The following is a 19053-nucleotide window of genomic DNA, read 5'->3' as shown; positions in this document are numbered from 1 at the left end:
CTTTTTTGCAGGTAAGCACTCATCTGTTTTTAAGTAGCGCTGTTCATTTCTTTGCTGTATATATTTTACACCACAAAGGAGTTTCTGCATAACTGCACCAAAATCACCTGAATAAAGCAAAAGTTTTCAGACAATACAATGACAGATCGTTATAGTGTTGGTGTGAACAAGAGTCATCACACACACGGAAACATTACCTATACGAGGGATGTAGGAGTGATACGTACCACATGTAATGCAGGGAATGCAGCTCGGCCTTTGGACTCTATGGCTTCATCCAGGGTGCGAGCAATATCCCGCAGGATGTCCCTCACACACTCTGCTGCTGCTTCTGGGAACATCTGACACAGGTTGTACAGAGGACTAGGAGAGAACACAGGGACTGTGTTTACAGCCATTGCAAACCACAACCACAAACAGATATAAAGAACCACTAAAGCAAAAAAAAAAAAAAAAAAAAAAGCCGTTAAAATCTGACAGAATTGACAGGTTTTGGACTAGTCTATCTCCTCATGGGGGATTCTCTGGGTTTTCTTTGTTTTCAAAAGCATTCCCTGAATGGCAGTTCATCTGCCAAAACAGTAAGATACCAGCCAGCCTCCCTACTTACTCGCACACTATTTTGGCAGCTAGACTTTAGCAATTGCCATTCAGGAAATGCTTTTGAAATCAAATAAAACCCTGAGAAACCCCCCCGAGGAGAAGGACTAATTGGACCGAGACCACAATAGATCGATAAACCGGGGAAAAAAAAAAACAACAAAAAACTTTAATGCTGAGCTCTGTCAGCGCACACACACACACACACACACACACACACACACACACAGGTGTCATATGAAAAACCACTGAGCTATCAGTAACTGTCCCCTCACTGATGTGTGGAGAGGCTGAGAGCACTCTTACAAAGTTGTTCATCCATACAGGAATGTAAGTGGGCATGTGTACTTAAGCTTCATCATAAACACAGTCACTGAGCCATGACATGTTAACTTTAATAAAATCAGTCATATACTGTAACACTGTAACACTAATAGATTGTTTTTCTTAACTAAACCCATGGAATACACACACACTGCCATTCAAATTCATTTCATAGCTTATTTTCAAATTTTCTCACCACACAAAATATCTACCTGATCATACAATGAAATGGTTTTAAACATTTGCGATCTGTATTATGGTCGATATTAAGGGCTGAAATCGATCTGCAGACTGATTACCAATGTTGGTCTTTAGTTGGTTGTAAGATAATTAATCATTATATAGATTGAAATACCAATTGAAAAAAACTGAATGGTAGCTTAATAGTTTATGGTCAGCTTTACTTCTCCAAAGGATTAAATCCACCACCCATCCTGCCCACCTATCCTGGCTGGGGCCAGGATAGGCCTCTCACTGAAGAGGAGAAACAAGGCATACATTGAAAAAAAAAAACAACAACCCACAAACATCTGGTTAAGTGGGTGGCAGAGCCGCTACCGGTAGTAGAATATTGGAAATTATACAAATATTCTACTATCCCCCACTGTAACCTAATTCTCAAACTACCCCTACCCCTCTACACCTAACTCTAACCTTCCCCAGCTACTACACCCAACACCAACTATCCCCCTCCCCCTACACACAGCTAACACTGTTAGTGGCTATATGGATTTCAGCTACATAATATCCAAACCTCATGAGCCCAATCACTTAACTCCTCCGGCATCTATCCCTTCACCGCTATCTGCACTGTTAATCATTGCTGTTTCTGCCTCTATCTGCACTCCTTTCCGAAAACTTATATGCGGTGCCCAAACTGTCCACAGAGTGCTGCTAAAACCACAAAAAAACATTGCAGGCTATGGTGGCACCCACATTTCCAGCCGTGCCCACATTCCCGGCAACGTCCACATTTCCAGCGGACTAAGGCCCAAATTTCCTGCTTGTGAAAAATGGGGATTTAAATCCCAAGTTAAGTGAAGGCTAAGTTGATACAATACTGTATTGCTGCAGCGCTTATCCTCTATAATAAAATCCCTGCGTCCTCTCCTGTCCCGGTGTCCGTGCGTTTGTGCCACTGCACATGTGTGGCATGTGGACGTTGGAAAGCAGGAGGACAGGTGCAGGAGGAGTGCGGCCAGGCGTGAGCGTCAGGGAGCTCGGCATAGGCAAGGTGGTGGTGAGGGGGTTGCGGCTGAGCCCTAGAGCCCGCTCTAAACGGGCGAGGTTATGCCTAGTAGTTTATAAAAAAAAAAAAGTCTTATTGCCACCAATAAATGCACTGAAACACAAACAAATATGAATAGTGTTAGTGTTTTACTCACACAGTCAGTTTGTCAACAGTTTTCAGATCTGGAGTCTCCTGCTCAGCCAGGTCAGTCATGTAGTCCAAGAGGAAACCAAACAATTTCTTCAAAAATATTAAACAATAAACAAAAACAAGTCAAATAAAAAACAGAATAATCCTGTTGGAGCCATGCATTCATCTAATAAAGGCAGCAGGAAAAAAAGGTGCAGGGGATTGCCCCAAGCAGAACATCGGTAAAATTACAGATATTTTACTACTTCATTCCGATAGTAATAATTTGCTATGACTCAACCTAACCCTAGTCTCACACAGAACCCTCCCTCTATCCCCCCACCCCACCCCCTGTGGCGCCTAACGTTTAAAGGACATCCGAGGTGAAAATAAACTGCTGAAAAAAAACAATCGTATTTTTCCTCCTCCTAAAAATGACTTTTTAAGATATCCCACAGGTTAACTTTCTATTTAAATCCAGTTTGTAAGTTTTTATTGTTTCGTTGTTTCTGCTCAATGACACATTCATTGAAGTATGCCAGAGCTCAAATCTATGAATTATTGACCTTTTTATCTCTTTCCTGCTCTTAGAAGCCATTTATGGACAGGAAAGTGTTTTATGGCTGTAATTACTTAATAGTGAGGGTTATGCTATAGTCTGACCCAGTCCGACCCGGACAGTAACCGTCACTTACATACCCGATTTTTAACTCTTTCAGGCAGAGAAAGAAAAAAAAGGAACACAGCATAGTTATCTGTGTGCTTGGCACTGCACATATGCATGTTTATCTAATCATGTTACAGGTCACCTCAGTTGTCCTTTAAGCAACCCCCCTTGGTGTGTTACCCAAACCTTACCACTCCCTCCCCCCCCCCACACACAAAGTCGCGATTTGCAGCAATGTGCGGAAACAATAGCACTGAGACTTCCCAGTATGCAAACCGCAGCTTTATATAGCTGCAATTTACATAGCAGGAAGCCTTGGTGTGTGCTAATCGAGGCTTTCATAATGGTACCTGCAGCGCCCTTTTTTCCGGTTTCAAGGAGCCATTGCTGTCTTTTTATCCCCTGAACAAGCATGCAGCAGATCAGATGTTTGACAACAATCTGACTGGATTAGCCACATGCTTGTTTCAGATGTGTGATTCAGACACCACTGCAGCCAAAATGATCAGCAGGATGCCAGGCTATCTGCAGGTATAAAAGAAAATTAATTTGGCAGCCTCCATATACCGCTCACTTCAGCTTCCCTTTAACCTCTTCCAGACCTTGATTGAAATCCCTCCCCGTTATTCCTTCCAGAGCGTAGATTTTATCTACTCCGCTGCTCCTCTAGCTGTTCCTGCGCTGCTCCACCTGCTGGCTCTCATATTGACAGCAGAGCTTTCATGTACCAGGCAGGAAACTATTTCATTGGCTTCTGACCCCGTGATTGCTATGAGCCAATCATAGCTCTTAAAAGGGCATGGACAGTCTTAACATCCTAAGCGGTAATCCCGAGTCAGGCTCAGGACGGAAAGCTGCAGCTCAGAGTAGTAATCCCTTGCTTGAGAGTTACATGCAGGAACTGCTGCAGATCTCCATGTAGTATGTTTTTTTACTTGTTTTTATGGTCTAAAAGCTTGTAAAAGAAAAAAAAAAATGCACGGCTTTTAGACACTGAATCTGGAAATAATCAAAACGCCAGGGAGGTTAAAGGACAAGTGAAGAGAGAGGGATATGGAGGCTGCCATATTTATTTCCTTTTAAGCAATACCAGTTGCCTGGCAGCCCTGCTGAACTTCTGCCTCTAATACTTTTAGCCATAGACCCTGAACAAGCATGCAGCAGATCAGGTGTTTCTGACACTGTCAGATCTGTTGAGATTAGCTCCATGCTGGTTTCGGGTGTTATTCAGACACTACAGCAGTCAAATGGATCAGCAGGGCTGCCAGGCAACTGGTATTGTTTTAGGCTACTTTACCACCAGGACGTTGCGTTTTAGAGGACGTTATGGTTGCATAACGTGCCCCTAACGCAATGCCTGGTGGTGTTGGATGTGGACGTCAGAGCGAGCCGCATTGTGCAGCTCACTCTGGCGTCCGTGATGCGTACTCTTGGACGCCTGCGGCATCACGTGGTCCCGCCAGCCAATCGCCGCACAGAGTGGCCGCTCCAGGAAGTAAACACTGCACATCACTGAGTGCAATGAATATTAGCCATGTGCCTGGCCGCTCTCCCCACCTCCCCAACATTACTGAGCATGTGCAAGCAGTCTAACGCGGCTTATCCACGTATAACGTACTGCATGCAGTACTATCTCTTGACGTCTAGCGTTACATTGTAACGCAACGTGGGCACTGTGAACAGCCCATTGATTTTTCATTACTGTGCGGTGGGGTGCGTTACAGGCTGCTCTAACGTGCGCCTGTAACGTCCCACTGTGAAAGCAGCCTAAAAGGAAATAGATATGGCAGCCTCCATATACCCATCACTTCAGTTGTCCTTTAAAGCAGCCAGAGCTGGTGGGCCAGAAAGTGGTGAAAGAAAGAAAGTGCAAATTAAAAAAACAAAACAAAAAAAAACCCTGAAGCATTGCAGTTCACTACAGCTGCTTGATGGTTGGCGTCTCACCTGCAGCTTAGCTTTATTCCCCTCAGCCAGGCTCGGGTGGTTGCACTTCTGTATCCTCTCCATGACAACCAGCTGCTGCTCTGCAGGCTTCCCATTCAGAAGAGACTGGAAACGCTCATAGGAATCTGGAACTGAGGGTCAAACATACAGAGCAATCAGACTGGGCAAGAAAAAAAAAATAATAATATCGCACACAATTACATTTCCTGGTGAGAAGTCACAGATATGACTTAATATTTTTTAATTAATTCAAATGGTGCTTTAGATCCTTACATTTGGTGCCCATTTCCACAGAGTGCAAATTTGCATTGCGAATATTCTCATTTGTACTTAAAGGGAGTCTTAAGTGTCATTAAAAAAACCCCAGATACTCACCTAAGGAGAGGAAGGCTCTGGGTCCTATAGCGCCTTCCCATTTCTCCTACGACGCCATCGTTCCATCGCTGGATCCCCCATTAGCAGTCTTCGACCAATGGGTCAGAGACTGCTAACTTCTGCCACTGAGGGAGGGTGTCGGCAATCTTCTGAAGTCCGAGTGTTCCTGAAGATGGGCTGCTCTGTACTGCGCATGCACACATTCTCATGCACTCACACGTAAGGAGCAGCCCGTGTTTGGAAACACTCAGGCTCCAGAAGATTGCCCATCGTTTGGAGACTTCTAACGGGGGATCCAGTGCTGGAACCCTAGGAGGAACGGAAGACTCTAAAGGGCCCAGCCTTCACTCTTATTTCTTTTTTTATTGACACATCACTCACTTTAATGCAATGCAATTTCAAGGAATAATTTCCATTGAAAGCGTATTTTGTAGTCTGTTCAGATGGGAGGGGAGGGGCAAATTAAAAAAAAAAATGTGCGCCGCACATCCGACATGTGCCCTGATTCACTATGCATCAGAAACATTGCCGTATGCTGCCTGCACACTGCAATGTTACCAGTAGTAATGCGTTAACGCATTGCTATGGAAACCCGCGATACCATAGGAATGTGTGCGTTTATCCTGGGCGGTGCTCTCTCAGTGTTAGCTGCCGTGCTGCACTGTTAGGACTTTTCCCCACTTGTCATCTTGTTTCCAACAACTACACCAACAGAAAGTGTAGAGCTCCCGAACAGGAACACAGACCTTATAGGGGTGCAGGTCATATCGGCGCCGCTCAGTTCGGTGCGGGGAGAGCCGAATGACGGCTCTCCCTGCTGCCGCTAAACTCCGAGGCAGCATTAAATACTATTCCCGCTAGAGCCCCGAATTACCGCTACACTGGGTGCGGATCATAGCATTGCTGCTTTGACTGCGCCCAGTTTCGGCGCTTGGCTCTCAGAGCCGTGCGCTGAAATCAGCTGATTCGGACCTTATAGAGCTTTAATCGTTTCCAAGGTCATTAGTTTCAGAACTATACTGAAAGCTAAGTATTTTGTCAAAGTGTAACTCCATCATCTGTTGGCAACTCACCATCAAACGTGTATGGAAGTTCAGAGCTGGCCTCCTTGGTTTCCTTTCCTTTGCTCTTCTCTTTTTTACTCTTTGCTTTAATTTTCACCTCACCATCCTCCTCATCGCTGCCTGCATTAGATTCCAGGTCAGAGAAATGATCTGACGCATCACTTTCCTCAGCATCTTCCTCATCACTCCCATCTTCTTCATCCTCATCTCCATCCTCACTGCCGTCATCCTCCTCCGCAGACTCTTCTGCTTCTTCCACCTCATTCGCATCTCCTGGTTTCTCCTCAGCATTGTCCTCTGACTCTGGTAGATTCATCTTCCCATCCTGTAAAGCAGAATAAAAGGTTTTGAGGTCTTTCCTTAAACCCTCTACCCACCCAGACAGGTGTCAGTATGTTGCAGAAATACTTAAAAAGGAATTTAACTTCATTATTAAAATTGCTTATATTTTACAATATTTATAAATGTAGTCAGTGTTTGCCGATTGCAAAAAATCCTCATCCTGACTTACATTGTGAAATGTGTTAAAGGTGGCGACATATTTAGTCCTGTCAGGTGATCTCTGTGGAATGTTTGGTTACCAAAAGCGCCAAAGCCAGTGCAGAATGCACCAGATCTTCTAGAATGCTTTGGGGGGGGGGGGGGGGGGGGGGGAGGGGGAGAGGGGTTTACATCACTAAGAGGGCAGGCTACAATCAATATACAGCACTAGGAAGTATTTCTGCTGAAAAAAATACCATAAAAATGGATATCCTGAATAATTTACTGACTCTACAGTGCTTCTCTAACCCATTAGCAGCTTCAAATGAAAGGTTTTGTTTGAGAGCTGCTTGGGCATTGCAAGCCTCTGTTGGCATATCTCGCTTGGCTGCCTAGTGCATCCAAACGAGTGTGTGACAGTATGCAGTTATACTTGACTGTTCGGGCCAGCTTCTTCTCTTCCTCCTCTGGCAGCTCTGAACTTCCGGCAGGTCTTCTGGGTCCTGATCACATGGTATGACGTGATCGGGATCCAGGAAATTAGCATTACAGCGCCACCCTGTGGTTTAAGAGGTGTGATGATAGATGGAAGAGACTCTTCCATTACCCCTCTTGCACCACCGGGTGGTGCTTAACACTGACATGATCGCCTGGATCCCGATCAGGTCATATCATTTGATCGGAACCGAGAAGGCATGTCGGGAGTACGGTACGTCGCCGCTGCAGTGGAGGAAGAAGAAGCCAATCCAGCCATCTGGACAGGTGTGTACGAGAGCTCCCTGCTGTCACTCTTCCCCAGCGGCAGGTAAAATCCAGCTCAGCAGCCAAATAAAGTTTGACTTTATTTGGCTGCTAAAGGGTTAAGAGCACATTACAATCCAAAAGAAATAATAAATATCAAGAAAAGGTGGGCACTCGAATTCCTCCACAATCAAATAAACGCTGATAGCTGAACGGCAATGCAGAAACTAAAAATATATTATTATATTAGAAAAATAACAAACATGTAATTACCAGTTAATTTTCATAATTTACATACAGCTTACCTTATAAGAAAGCATGAGGCGATCATCTTTATCCAGAATGAATCCATCCATTAAATCATCAGCAGAGATATGTTTCGGCTTCTTAGACTTGATGTCATCCTCTCCTCGCATCCGCCGCAGTCTCTCCGCCTGCAATTCAAAAACATCCAGTCAAAACTAAAAATGCCATTCATGTTCATCACTTGTGCAGTCACAGCCATCATAGTTACATTGCTATAGACCTCTTACGTAAAAACATAAAACTGATTATGTGAACATGTGACCCAGTGTATTTATTGTATCTTTCGGCCAATAAGACCCTACTGCCCATAAGACACACCTAGGATTAGAGGACAAAAACCAGGGAAACAAAATACTAAACCTGCTGCATCCATGGTGCAGAGGCATCTTGGGGATCTTCTCCCCCCAATTATTATGTCCCCCTTATACCTTGTGTCCCCCTCCCCTCCTGTGCTCTCCCATCACCATGCTAAGTGCTGCATAGTTTGGGGGGGGGGGGGGGGGGGAGGGGGGAGAACACAGAACAGGAAGTGCCTGACAAGTAGTTGCAGCGTATTGGTTAGTATCAGTGGGTGTTCAAAGCCTTAAGGCCCCATTCACACTAGAGTGTTTTGCAGCGATTTCGGCAAAAACGCTAGCGCTATTTAAAAGCGCTAGCGTAATGAAACCCTATGGGCCCGGTCATACTTGGGCGATTTGCACTAATCGCCGCAAATCGCCCAAAAACCACAAATGTCTCGCCTGCACCATTTTCAGGTGATTTCCCAGCGATCGCGTTTCAGTGCTATAGAAGCGCTAAATGCGATTGTGGCAAAATTGCCGCAGTGTTCAGTGATTTTTTTCGCATGAAATCGCCGAAAATCACTGCTGCAAAACACCGGCGTTTTGCAAGTGTGAATGGGGCCTAAGACGCACTGACTTTTCCTCATCACGTTACTTTATTCAAAATGTGTGAAAACAAATCACCAAATAGCTGCAGCTAGAGGGCAGAAAGACAGAAATATCAGCCTTGATAAAAACATAAAATACAAATACATTAAAACAATTCGGCCCGGTTTCCATTGACCTAAATTAAACAAAAAAAAAACAACAAAAAAAACGGAAGGTTTAGTGGATCGTAACGGAATGGACGAAAATGAATGCAAACAGATCCAATGTTAACTAATGGATCCATTCACATTGATCCGTTCTAACTGATAAGTTCATTCACGTTCAAACAGACCGCAAGTTTGGGTCTACTGCAATTTTTCCAGACTGACGAAAGTGTCGCGGTGACCACACACTAACGGAATGTCACAGATGGAACACTGATGCCTTATAAAAACTGATCCATGCCACAGATCAGTTTTTACATGGGTCAGTTTTCCATTCATGCCAGTGTGAACTGGGCCTAACAGCGGTAAGATCCCGGAGGGAATATGGGGCTACTGTACCTCTAGTTTCTGAAGCCTCTCCTGCTCCTCCCTTGCGATCTCCTCTTTAGATTTCATCCGGTCAGAAGGCTGAGCCTTCATCTCAAAGCCAAGCTCTCGCACCATCTTGTCATATTCGTTAGGCTAATGAGGATTAACATATGAGAATAAGACAGAGCAAACAAGGCAAAAAAACTAAAAACCACATATCTGAAAAGATATTACCAAGAACTACTATTCTGTAAAAGTAAAAGTAAACTGCATAAGAACAAGCCTTGTTTTAAAGTTTTTCCCTAATCAAAGAAAATTGGAAGGCACTTACAAAACATAAATGAAACAGCAGTGTTGAGACTAGATAGATTTAAACACTGTCTGCTATTAATGACCCTTTCCAAGGCCTAACATGCCTCCCTCCAGCATGGGGGGACCAGCATTTGTAAATACGTGATGTTAACAATAGGTCTGCTTCTATGAAAGCAGGAAGTAGATACCATGCAGATTGCTGGATTTGTATCAGCTTTAAACAAATAAATGTTTTTCTTAAAGGTTATTACACTATTGCTTATCTTTTAGAGCTGAGATGAAGTGCTGAAGTGCTTTCACAGTTAGACGTTACAGGCGCACGTTAGTGCAGCCTGTAACGCAGCCCACCGCACAGCAATGAAAAATCAATGTGCTGTTCACAGTGCCCACGTTGTGTTACATTGTAACGCAGCACGTTCAAACAAAGTGCTGCATGCTGTGCGTTATACCCGGCTAAGCCGCAATAGACTGTTTGCACATGCTCATTAATGTTGGAGGAGGAGGTCTCCCCTCCTCCTCAGCGGCCAGCCACATGGCTAATTAATATTCACTGCACGGTGTGACGTGCAGTGTTTACTTCCTGGAGCGCCGCTCTGTGCGGCAATTGGCTGGCAGGAACACGTGATGCCGCATGCGTCCAAGAGCACGCATCACAGGACACATGAAGAGCCACTTAACGCGGCTCAATGTAACGACCGGCTTCAACCCCACTATGTGTTGCGTTAGGGGAACGTTATGCGACCTTAACGTGGCATCTAACGCAACGTCTTAGTGGCAAAGAAGCCTAAAGGAGAGCTCAGAGTCCAGAGTTACCCCTAGGCAACGAGCTTTGGGGGTTGATGCTATTGGGGTGTTATCTACATAGATTGTGACAATGGGAGGTGGAACAGAGACCGAAGGTGGAAATATCACAATCTCCGTTTTGCTCATATTGAGTTTAAGGAAGCGGGATGACATAAATGTAGATACAGCGGATAAACATTCGGGGACTTTTGACAGTAGTGAGGAGAGGTCTGGGGTAGAACAATAAATGTGGGTGTCATCAGCATAGAGGTGATATTAAAACCCAAAAGAGCTTATCTGTCCCAGGCCATGGGTGTAAATGGAAAAGAGGAGGGGTCCAAGGATGGACCCTTGTGGTACTTCCACAGACAGTGGGCGTGGAGAGGAGTTGGTAGTGGCATAGGAGACCATGAAAGAACGTCCAGACAGGTAAGAGTTGAGCCAGGAGTGTGCTAGGCCCTTGATTCCCAGTGTTGAGAGGGTCTGGAGAAATAGGGTATGATCAACAGTGTCGAAGGCAGAGGACAGATCTAGGAGTATTAGTACCGAAAATCTGCCTTTGGCTTTAGCAACTAGGAGGTCATTGGCAACCTTAGTGACAACGGTTTCCGTAGAGTGTTGAGGGCGGAAGCCAGACTGGAAGGGGTCCAACAGGGAATTAGCAGAGAGAAAGTTAGACAACTCTGAGTAAATGTGGCGTTCCAGCAGTTTGGAGGCAAAGGGAAGGAGAGAGACTGGGCGGTAATTAGAAAGGACAGTAGGGTCTAAGGAGGTTTTTTTTATTTGGGGTGTTATGATAGCTTGTTTAAATGAAGAAGGGAAAATGCCAGTTGAGATGGAGAGGTTAAACAGTGTTGTTAAAGCGGGAATGAGGGGGCAGGAGAGCTGGGGGATAAGATGAGAGGGAATAGGGTCAGAGGCGCATGTAGTAAGATGAGCTTTAGAGATTAGTGAAGAAAGACGCTGCTCAGTTAAGGCTGAGAAGATTGTTAGCAGGGAGGAGGTTTGAGTGAGTGGTTATGTGGAGAGGGATAGTTGATAGTAGGGGAGCTGCGGGGCAGAGAGGAAAGCCTGGTGCACACCAGAGGAGTTTTTCTGAGCGTTTTGAGTTTTTAAATCTGCTGCTAATGTTATCCTATGTGTCTATGCACACTGGAGCAATGAGGTTTTGTAAAAAAAACAAACCTCATAGCATTACATTGGGAAGAGCTTTTGAAACCTCTAGCGTTTGGGCGCTAGAGGTTTCAAAAGCTCTTCCCAATGTAATGCTATGGGGTTTTTTTTTTACAAAACCTCATTGCTCCAGTGTGCACAGACACATAGGATAACATTAGCAGCAGATTTAAAAACTCAAAACGCTCAGAAAAACTCCTCTGGTGTGCACCAGGCCGAAGAGGTGATTGGACCGGTGAAGAGGGTTGCTTTTGAAAGCTGTTCTGTAGTGTTTCAATTTTGCTCACAAAATACGCTGCAAAGTCTTCTGCAGACAAGCTTGTGGTTGTAGGGAGAGGAGGGTGAGTAGGGTGGAGAAGAGAGCTGAAGGTGTTAAAAAGTTGTTTAGGGTTATGGGATTGTGAAGAAATAAGTGTAGAGAAGTAGGACTGCTTTGCAAGTGATAGAGCGTCCCTGAGCTGGAGCAGCGTGTTTTTATAGTGGACGAAGTCGTCTGCATTGGAGCTTTTCCTCCACTGCCGTTCTGCTGCCCTGGACTGTCTTTTCAGTTGTTAGATGGGTTCAGTCAGCCAGGGCTGTCTGTTGATGGGGCGGAAGTTGGTGAGAGGGGCGGCTGTGTTCATGACAGCGGTGACTGTGGTGGAGTAGTAGATGGATGCTGACTCGGGGTCAGTGTAGGACGAAAGGGAGCCCAGGGGTTTTAGAGAGTCAGCTAGGGAGCAGAGGTCGAGGTTGCGATAATTCCTGCATAAGCGTGATGGCTGCACTACAGTAGTTGGAGGAGGCAGGGAGGGGCTGATTGTAAAAGTTATGAGATTGTGATCTTAACCACTTCGCCATATCTGGACGCATATATCCGTCCAGATAGGCAGTGGTGCTGCAGCCGTGTGGTGCGCGCGATCGGGCGCGCGCCCGCGCGCGCCCCCCCGATCAGTGAATGGGAATATAATTCCCATTCACCGATCCAAGTCCCCGGCAGAAATACCGACGCTTTCTCATCAGAGAGCGTGGTATTTCTGCCCCCAGGAAACAACTTCTCTTCATTTTAGTTCCTAGATGCGACATCGTTCGCATCTAGGAACTTTTTGAATGTGGCCATCTTGTGGCCAAATAGTAAACTGCACCCACATACCTGTATTGAATAAAAAATACATTATTTTACATCTAAAATTGGCTATTTACCTCCCAAACTAAAATTACCCAAATACATTTTTGTATTAAAAAAAATAATAAAAAAAATTACAATTAAAAAAAAAAAAAACTACATAAATAGTTACCTAAGGGTCTGAACTTTTTAAATATACATGTCAAGAGAGTATCTTATTACATTTTTTAAAATTATAAGCTTGTAAATAGTGATCGACGCAAATTGAAAAAATGCACCTTTATTTCTAAATAAAATATCGGCGCCATAAATTGTGATAGGGACGTAATTTAAATGGTGTAATAAGCGGGACAAATGGGCACATAAAATACATGGGTTTTAATTACTGTAGCATGTATTAATTTTAAACTATAATGGCTAAAAACTGAGAAATAATGTTTTTTTTCCATTTCTATCTTAATCTTCCTGTTAAAATGTATTTACAGTAAAGTGGCTCTTAGCAAAATGTACTACCTAAAGAAAGCCTAATTAGTGGCGGAAAAAACGAGATATAGATCAATTAATTTTGATAAGTAGCGATAAAGTTATTAGCGAATGAATGGGAGGTGAACATTGCTTGGATGCATAAGATTTTCGAAGCTGTAGGCTGAAGTGGTTAAAGTGGGAATGAAAAGTTGTTAAATGTGGAAACTGGGCAGAGCCGGGTAAAAACTAGGTCCAAAGTGTGGCCATCTTTGTGGGTGGAGGTTGAGGACCACTGGGAGAGGGCATAGGATGAGGTGAGTGAGAGGAATTTTGTGGTAGTGGAACAGTTAGTGTCTATGGGGATGTTTAAGTCCCCAATGATGATGGAAGTAATGTCGGTGGCTAGAAAGTGGAGGAGCCATGTGGAAAAGTGGTCAATGAAGGTGGAGGCTGGTCCAGGAGGACGGTATATGACAGCAACCTGGAAGTGGTGAGGGGAGTAGATGCGGACAGCATGAGCCTCAAAAGAAGAGAGAGCCAGAGAAGCTGCAAGCGGTGTAAAGGAGCAGTGTTCAGAAAGAAGAATTCCCACCCCCATGTCTGTCACCCGATCTAGGTGTGTGGCTAAACTTGAGGCCACCGTATGAAAGGGCAGCTGGAGACACAGTATCAGATGGAGTTAGCCATGTCTCAGTGAGCCCCAGGAAGGTGAAAGCATTAGTGATGAACAGATCATGGACGTGGGCTAGTTTGTTGACTACAGAGCGTGCATTCCAGAGGGCCCCAAATATGCGAGGGGGAAAACTGGGAAGGCAAGGAATGGTGATCAGGTTACATCAGTTAATGTGTGTGGAGGAGTGAGGACGGTCAGTGCGGGATGTGGTATTTACCAGAGTGCAGTGCGGCCTGGGAGAAGGTCCTGGATTGGGTGATATGTCCCCAGCAGCAAGTATGAGTAGTAGGCAGAGATGAGAGAGGTGAGGATGTGATTTGTATGCGACAGAGGGCTGTTTAAGAGACGTGGAGGAAGGAATGTGTGATTTGAGAAATAAGAATAGTTCATGAGTAGAGAGAAGAGAGGATGGTAGGAGAGAAGGAGCAATGTAAATGTTATTGCTGGCAGTGGGAGGAGTGAGTGATGTAGGTATTTTAAGTAGTGGGGCTGACAGGATAATGGCTGTAAAAAGGATATTAAACATTTTGCAAGTTGGTGTGTGTATAATTAGGGAAAATAAGTGTCAGAGTTAAAGAGAGCAGGGTAGTTTGTGTGATTTTATCAGGTGTATGTGGATGGTTGAAATGAGGGTAGTTCAGGGATTGACAACCATGAGCTGATGGTGGAAGTCAAGAGAAGAGAGCATACCAGTGTTAGATCAGCATATGAGCAGCTGTGCAGAGTTTTGTGTCTGTTCTTATCTGTTTTTTTCTGGTTTAATTTTGGGCATCTTATACATCCTTAAAGATATGCCCTTTAAGTATATGCCCTGCTGACCAAATGTTTTGCTGACCTTTGGAGATCTACTAATATAGGCCCTGAGTTTGAAGTTAATAGGCAGACTGATATCAGGTGAAAATTGGCTGGCCAATTTGTCTCACAGGGGCAGGGCTAGTCAAACATATGCAAAGGCTCTATTGAATAGGTAAGGAGTAGCAGGAAATGGCCTAAGTTAATTATGCATACCATTTGAGAAAAAGAAATTAGCAATGCAGGATTCAGGGCGCAGATCACTCAGAAAATATTGCATAGAGTCAAATGCATACCTGCATCCATTGCACAGCACTGTCTGCAGTAATGCAGAAACACTGAGGCTGGGCAGTCAGGAGGGGAATCTCACCTTTGGTTTTTCAGCTTCAGCCTTCTCAGATTTGGGAGTTTTGTGAGACAGCAATGCCTGTAAAGCCTTCCAATCACTGTCCAGTTTTTCTGTCAGTTCCTGGGTCTTCTCTCTCTGACTCTGCCTTTCTCTCTGCAGGAGGAACAAAAAAAAAAAAAAAAAAAAAAAAAAAAAATGACATATGAGCATTTTGTAGCAAATAAACAGTCAATATTTTAATCCAGTGTGTGACGGTCTCTTTCCTGGGGACAGAAAGAAACAAAAAAAAAAAGAAAAATAGAAGAAGATGACCTGATTTCCTGGTTTAGGTTGAATTTGGAAATCATTTACGGGAGGAACTCCGAAGGAAAGTAGAAAATTACTCCAGCCTCACAATAGTATAAGTAGGTTTGGAGTGGCACACCTTACTGTTTTAGTTGGGTGCATAACCTTAGGTGCAAAGCAACACCCTGCTTATAACACAAAAGTCCATAAGTGGGTTAGCACACCAGGCTTCTCAAAAGCAAAACGTGTTTTTTATTCTTCAAAGCAAGTATCAAACACCATAAGTTAACCAGTTCCAGACCGCATTGGTAGAAATCTACATCCTGCAGGTTGGTGGACGGCTCTGACAGGACATAGATTTCTCCTTACCCGCTGAGCACGTCCGCCCTTACCGCCGCTCTGCACCTGCCGCAATTCACTCACTCTGCCGTCTCGTCTATAAGACGGCACAGCTCTGTGAGCAGGTCAGGCTCTGCTTTCATTGGCTGCTGACCGCGTAACCACTGCGAGCCAATCACATTGGCTTAAGGTGGCCACACAAGATACAATAAAATAATCCGATTTTACAGTAATTCGATAAAAACGATCGGATCTTCCGAAAAAAATCAAAAGCTTTTTTTTCCATTCAACTGAAAAATCTGATAAGATTTCCTGTTTTCTTCGATTTTAATCGATCCGGAATGCCAGATATTTTTCTTCAATCTTTCTAAAGATTTTATGGTGTGTGTTGGATTATATATATATATATATATATATATATATATATATATATATATATATATATATATATATATATATATATATATATATATATATATATATATATATATATATATATATATATATATATATATATATATATATATATATATATATATATATATATATATATATATACACAGTCAGAGTTTCCAATCATTTTTATCATAATTGGGGAAAAAATTGAACATATGTGTGTGGTAGATTGGTCATAATTTTGAAATGTTACAATCAGTCAGAAAAATTGATTGCAATTCTTAAATTGAACAGATCGACAGCGCCAGGAGTCAATGAAAGCGGCTCCTGACTGGTTGACAGCACTTTGCCATCATAGAGACAGCAGAGAAAGGAGACTGCAGCAATGGAAAAGCATTGTGAACGACGAAAGCGACAGTTATGTGCGGTGATTTCTCGGGAGGCGCCATTTTCTGGTACCAGCGGCCTCTGGTCCTTAACCACTTTACCCCCGCCCGTACGAATTTCTCCGTCCTTTTTTCCATCCTTTAGCCCCCAGGGACGGAGAAATCCGTACTTTCCGCACTCCTGCTCGCTCTAGCACGCATTCCCGCGGGTAAACACACCGCCGACCGCTCGCCCGGAGATCAATGAACGGGAAAAATCAATTCCGTTCGTTGATCTAAGCCCCGCAATGATCCGAGGCTTTTCCGCTAAGCAGCGCGATCAATTGTGTAAAAAAAAAAAAAAAAAAAAAAAAAACCTACCCAGCCTCCTACTACTTCCTCCAAGCGTCCGGAAGGACTCTTGGAGGTTGCATTAAACCAGACATGGGCAAACTTGGCCCTCCAGCTGTCACTGAATTACAAGTCCCACAATGCAATTGCCTTTGAGTCATGACTGTGGCTGTCAAACTCCTGCAATGCATTGTGGGACTTGTAGTTCCTAAACAGCTGGAGGGCCAAGTTTGCCCATGCCTGCATTAAACAAAAAGTTAAACAAACAAAAAGTTAGCCATCTTGTGGCCAAATAGTAAAACTACACCCTAAACATTTTTCACATACAAATGAATTAGTTATACACAAAAAAATTAACTAAATTACCTCCCACACTCCCCATTTTTTTTTTGTAATAGAAAAAAAAAAAATTAAAAAAAATGTACAATTAAAAAAAATACATAAATAGTTACCTTAGGGACTGAACTTTTTAAATATTTATGTCAGGAGGGTACAACACTGTTACTTTATAAACTATGGGCTTGTAATTAAGGATGGACGCAAAACTGAAAAAAAATGCACCTTTATTTCCAAATAAAATATTGGCGCCAAACATTGTGATAGGGACATAATTTAAACGGTTTTATAACCGGGACAAAAGGGCAAATAAATTTCATGGGTTTTAATTACAGTAGCATGCATTATTTAAAAACTATAATGGCCGAAAACTGAAAAATAATTAATTTTTTCCCACATGTTTTCCTATTTTCCCATTAAAACACATTTAGAATAAAATAATTCTTGGCATAATGTCCCACCTAAAGAAAGCCTAATTGGTGGCGGAAAAAACAAGATATAGTTCATTTCATTGTGATAAGTAGTGATAAAGTTATAGACAAATGAATGGAAGCAACGCTGAAAGGTGAAAATTGCTCTGGTGGTCAGGGGGTAAAACCTCTCAGTGGTGAAGTGGTTAAGGCGCCAGAGACTACTGGTACACAAATGCTAAAAAGTTGAATTAAGCTTTTTTTTTTTTTAATGTAATTTGGCCTCTGTCTTTTGACTGTGCCCAAATTACTATCTGAAAGATGCTATAGCCGTAATTCACATTATGGTCTATGGCAAATTTCCCAGCGCCGTTTTGTGCTGTTTTGCATAAGACAACCCTCCTCACGCACCTTCTCCAGTTTGGATTTAGCGATCATCTCCTCTATAAGTTCCTTGCGGGTTTTGGGTTTTTCTGCTTCCTCTATCTCATTAGAGGGTGCCTTTTTCCTGAGCAGTCCTCCTCCTCCTCCAAAGTGGGAAGCAGTCAGCTCAGCTACAGAGTGAAGGCAAGGGAAAGTTACATTCCGAATACAAGATTCACAACCTGCAGTATTATTATTGATTTATAAAGCGCCAACATATTCCGTTGCGCTGTACAAAGTAAGAAACAAACATGGGGTACATAATACAGACAATGGTGTACACTAATATACAAGATACATAATTAGTGACAAAATACAAAAAAAAATGATACAGCATACAGAATACAAAATACAGAAGTGGTAATGACAGTGATAAAAATAACATGATGAATAAAATGTGTAATGATTTCCAAGACACAAAACGGGGAGAGAGCCCTGCCCTTGCGAGCTTACAATCTAAAGGGAATGGGGGAGAAACAAAAGGAGGGGTAGTATACGATAAAATATATAAAGGCAGTGTGTTTTAGGATACCTAGTAGGAGTGCAATTTGGTCTTAGGACAAAGGGAAGTGGCTTAAAGGGACTCCGAGTTCACCCAAAAAATGAAAGTTGTACTCACCAGGGGCTTTCTCTAGCCCAGTGCTGGTCGGGAGGTCCCACGCCGGCGTCCTGGCTCCTCTCCTTCTCCCCGCTCCGGAATGGCTGACAGGCCGCAGCCCGGGCGACACTCGGCAGAGTGTCGGGCTGCAGCTTCCGCGTATGACGCGGCTGACGTCCCACGCCGGCCGCCTCGCGTCATCACGGCGGCCGGTGTGAAAGTACTGCGCATGCGCGATTAAAGCGCGCATGCGCAGTACTTTCACGCCAGCCGCCGTGATGACGCGAGGCGGCCGGCGTGTGACGTAATCCGCGTCATACGCCGAAGGAGCAGCCCGACACTCGGGCGAGTGTCGCCCGGGCTGCGGCCTGTCAGCCATTCCGGAGCGGGGAGAAGGAGAGGAGCCAGGATGCCGTCGTGGGACCTCCCGACCAGCACTGGGCTAGAGAAAGCCCCAGGTGAGTACAACTTTCATTTTTTTTTGAGCTCGGAGTCACTTTAAGGTAGCGCATTTGCTTGTCGGAGGTTAATATTTCAAAAGATTTTTATTGGAACCAAAATCATAACACATATGACTCAACAGTGTAGAAGATTAATGTAATTTTATGCCAATTTTGTAAACTTATATTATA

General features: G+C 43.7%; 1 protein-coding gene across 1 annotated transcript in view; it reads right to left on the bottom strand.

Moving 5' to 3' along the window:
- The window catches only part of NOP14 (NOP14 nucleolar protein), a 56062-nt gene that overhangs the window by 31082 nt on the left and 5927 nt on the right, over window positions 1-19053 (bottom strand). The window contains exons 4-11 of the mRNA XM_068276359.1: window positions 17812-17954; window positions 14940-15071; window positions 9297-9419; window positions 7864-7992; window positions 6347-6662; window positions 4899-5029; window positions 2310-2395; window positions 228-363 (exon numbers count right to left, since the gene is read on the bottom strand). Coding sequence (XP_068132460.1) covers window positions 228-363; window positions 2310-2395; window positions 4899-5029; window positions 6347-6662; window positions 7864-7992; window positions 9297-9419; window positions 14940-15071; window positions 17812-17954 — 1196 coding nt within the window. The remainder of the gene's footprint in view (window positions 1-227; window positions 364-2309; window positions 2396-4898; window positions 5030-6346; window positions 6663-7863; window positions 7993-9296; window positions 9420-14939; window positions 15072-17811; window positions 17955-19053) is intronic.

The sequence above is a fragment of the Hyperolius riggenbachi genome, chromosome 1, assembly GCF_040937935.1.
Source record: "Hyperolius riggenbachi isolate aHypRig1 chromosome 1, aHypRig1.pri, whole genome shotgun sequence".
Lineage (NCBI taxonomy): Eukaryota > Metazoa > Chordata > Amphibia > Anura > Hyperoliidae > Hyperolius > Hyperolius riggenbachi.
This window is presented reverse-complemented; position numbering and strand designations above follow the sequence as displayed.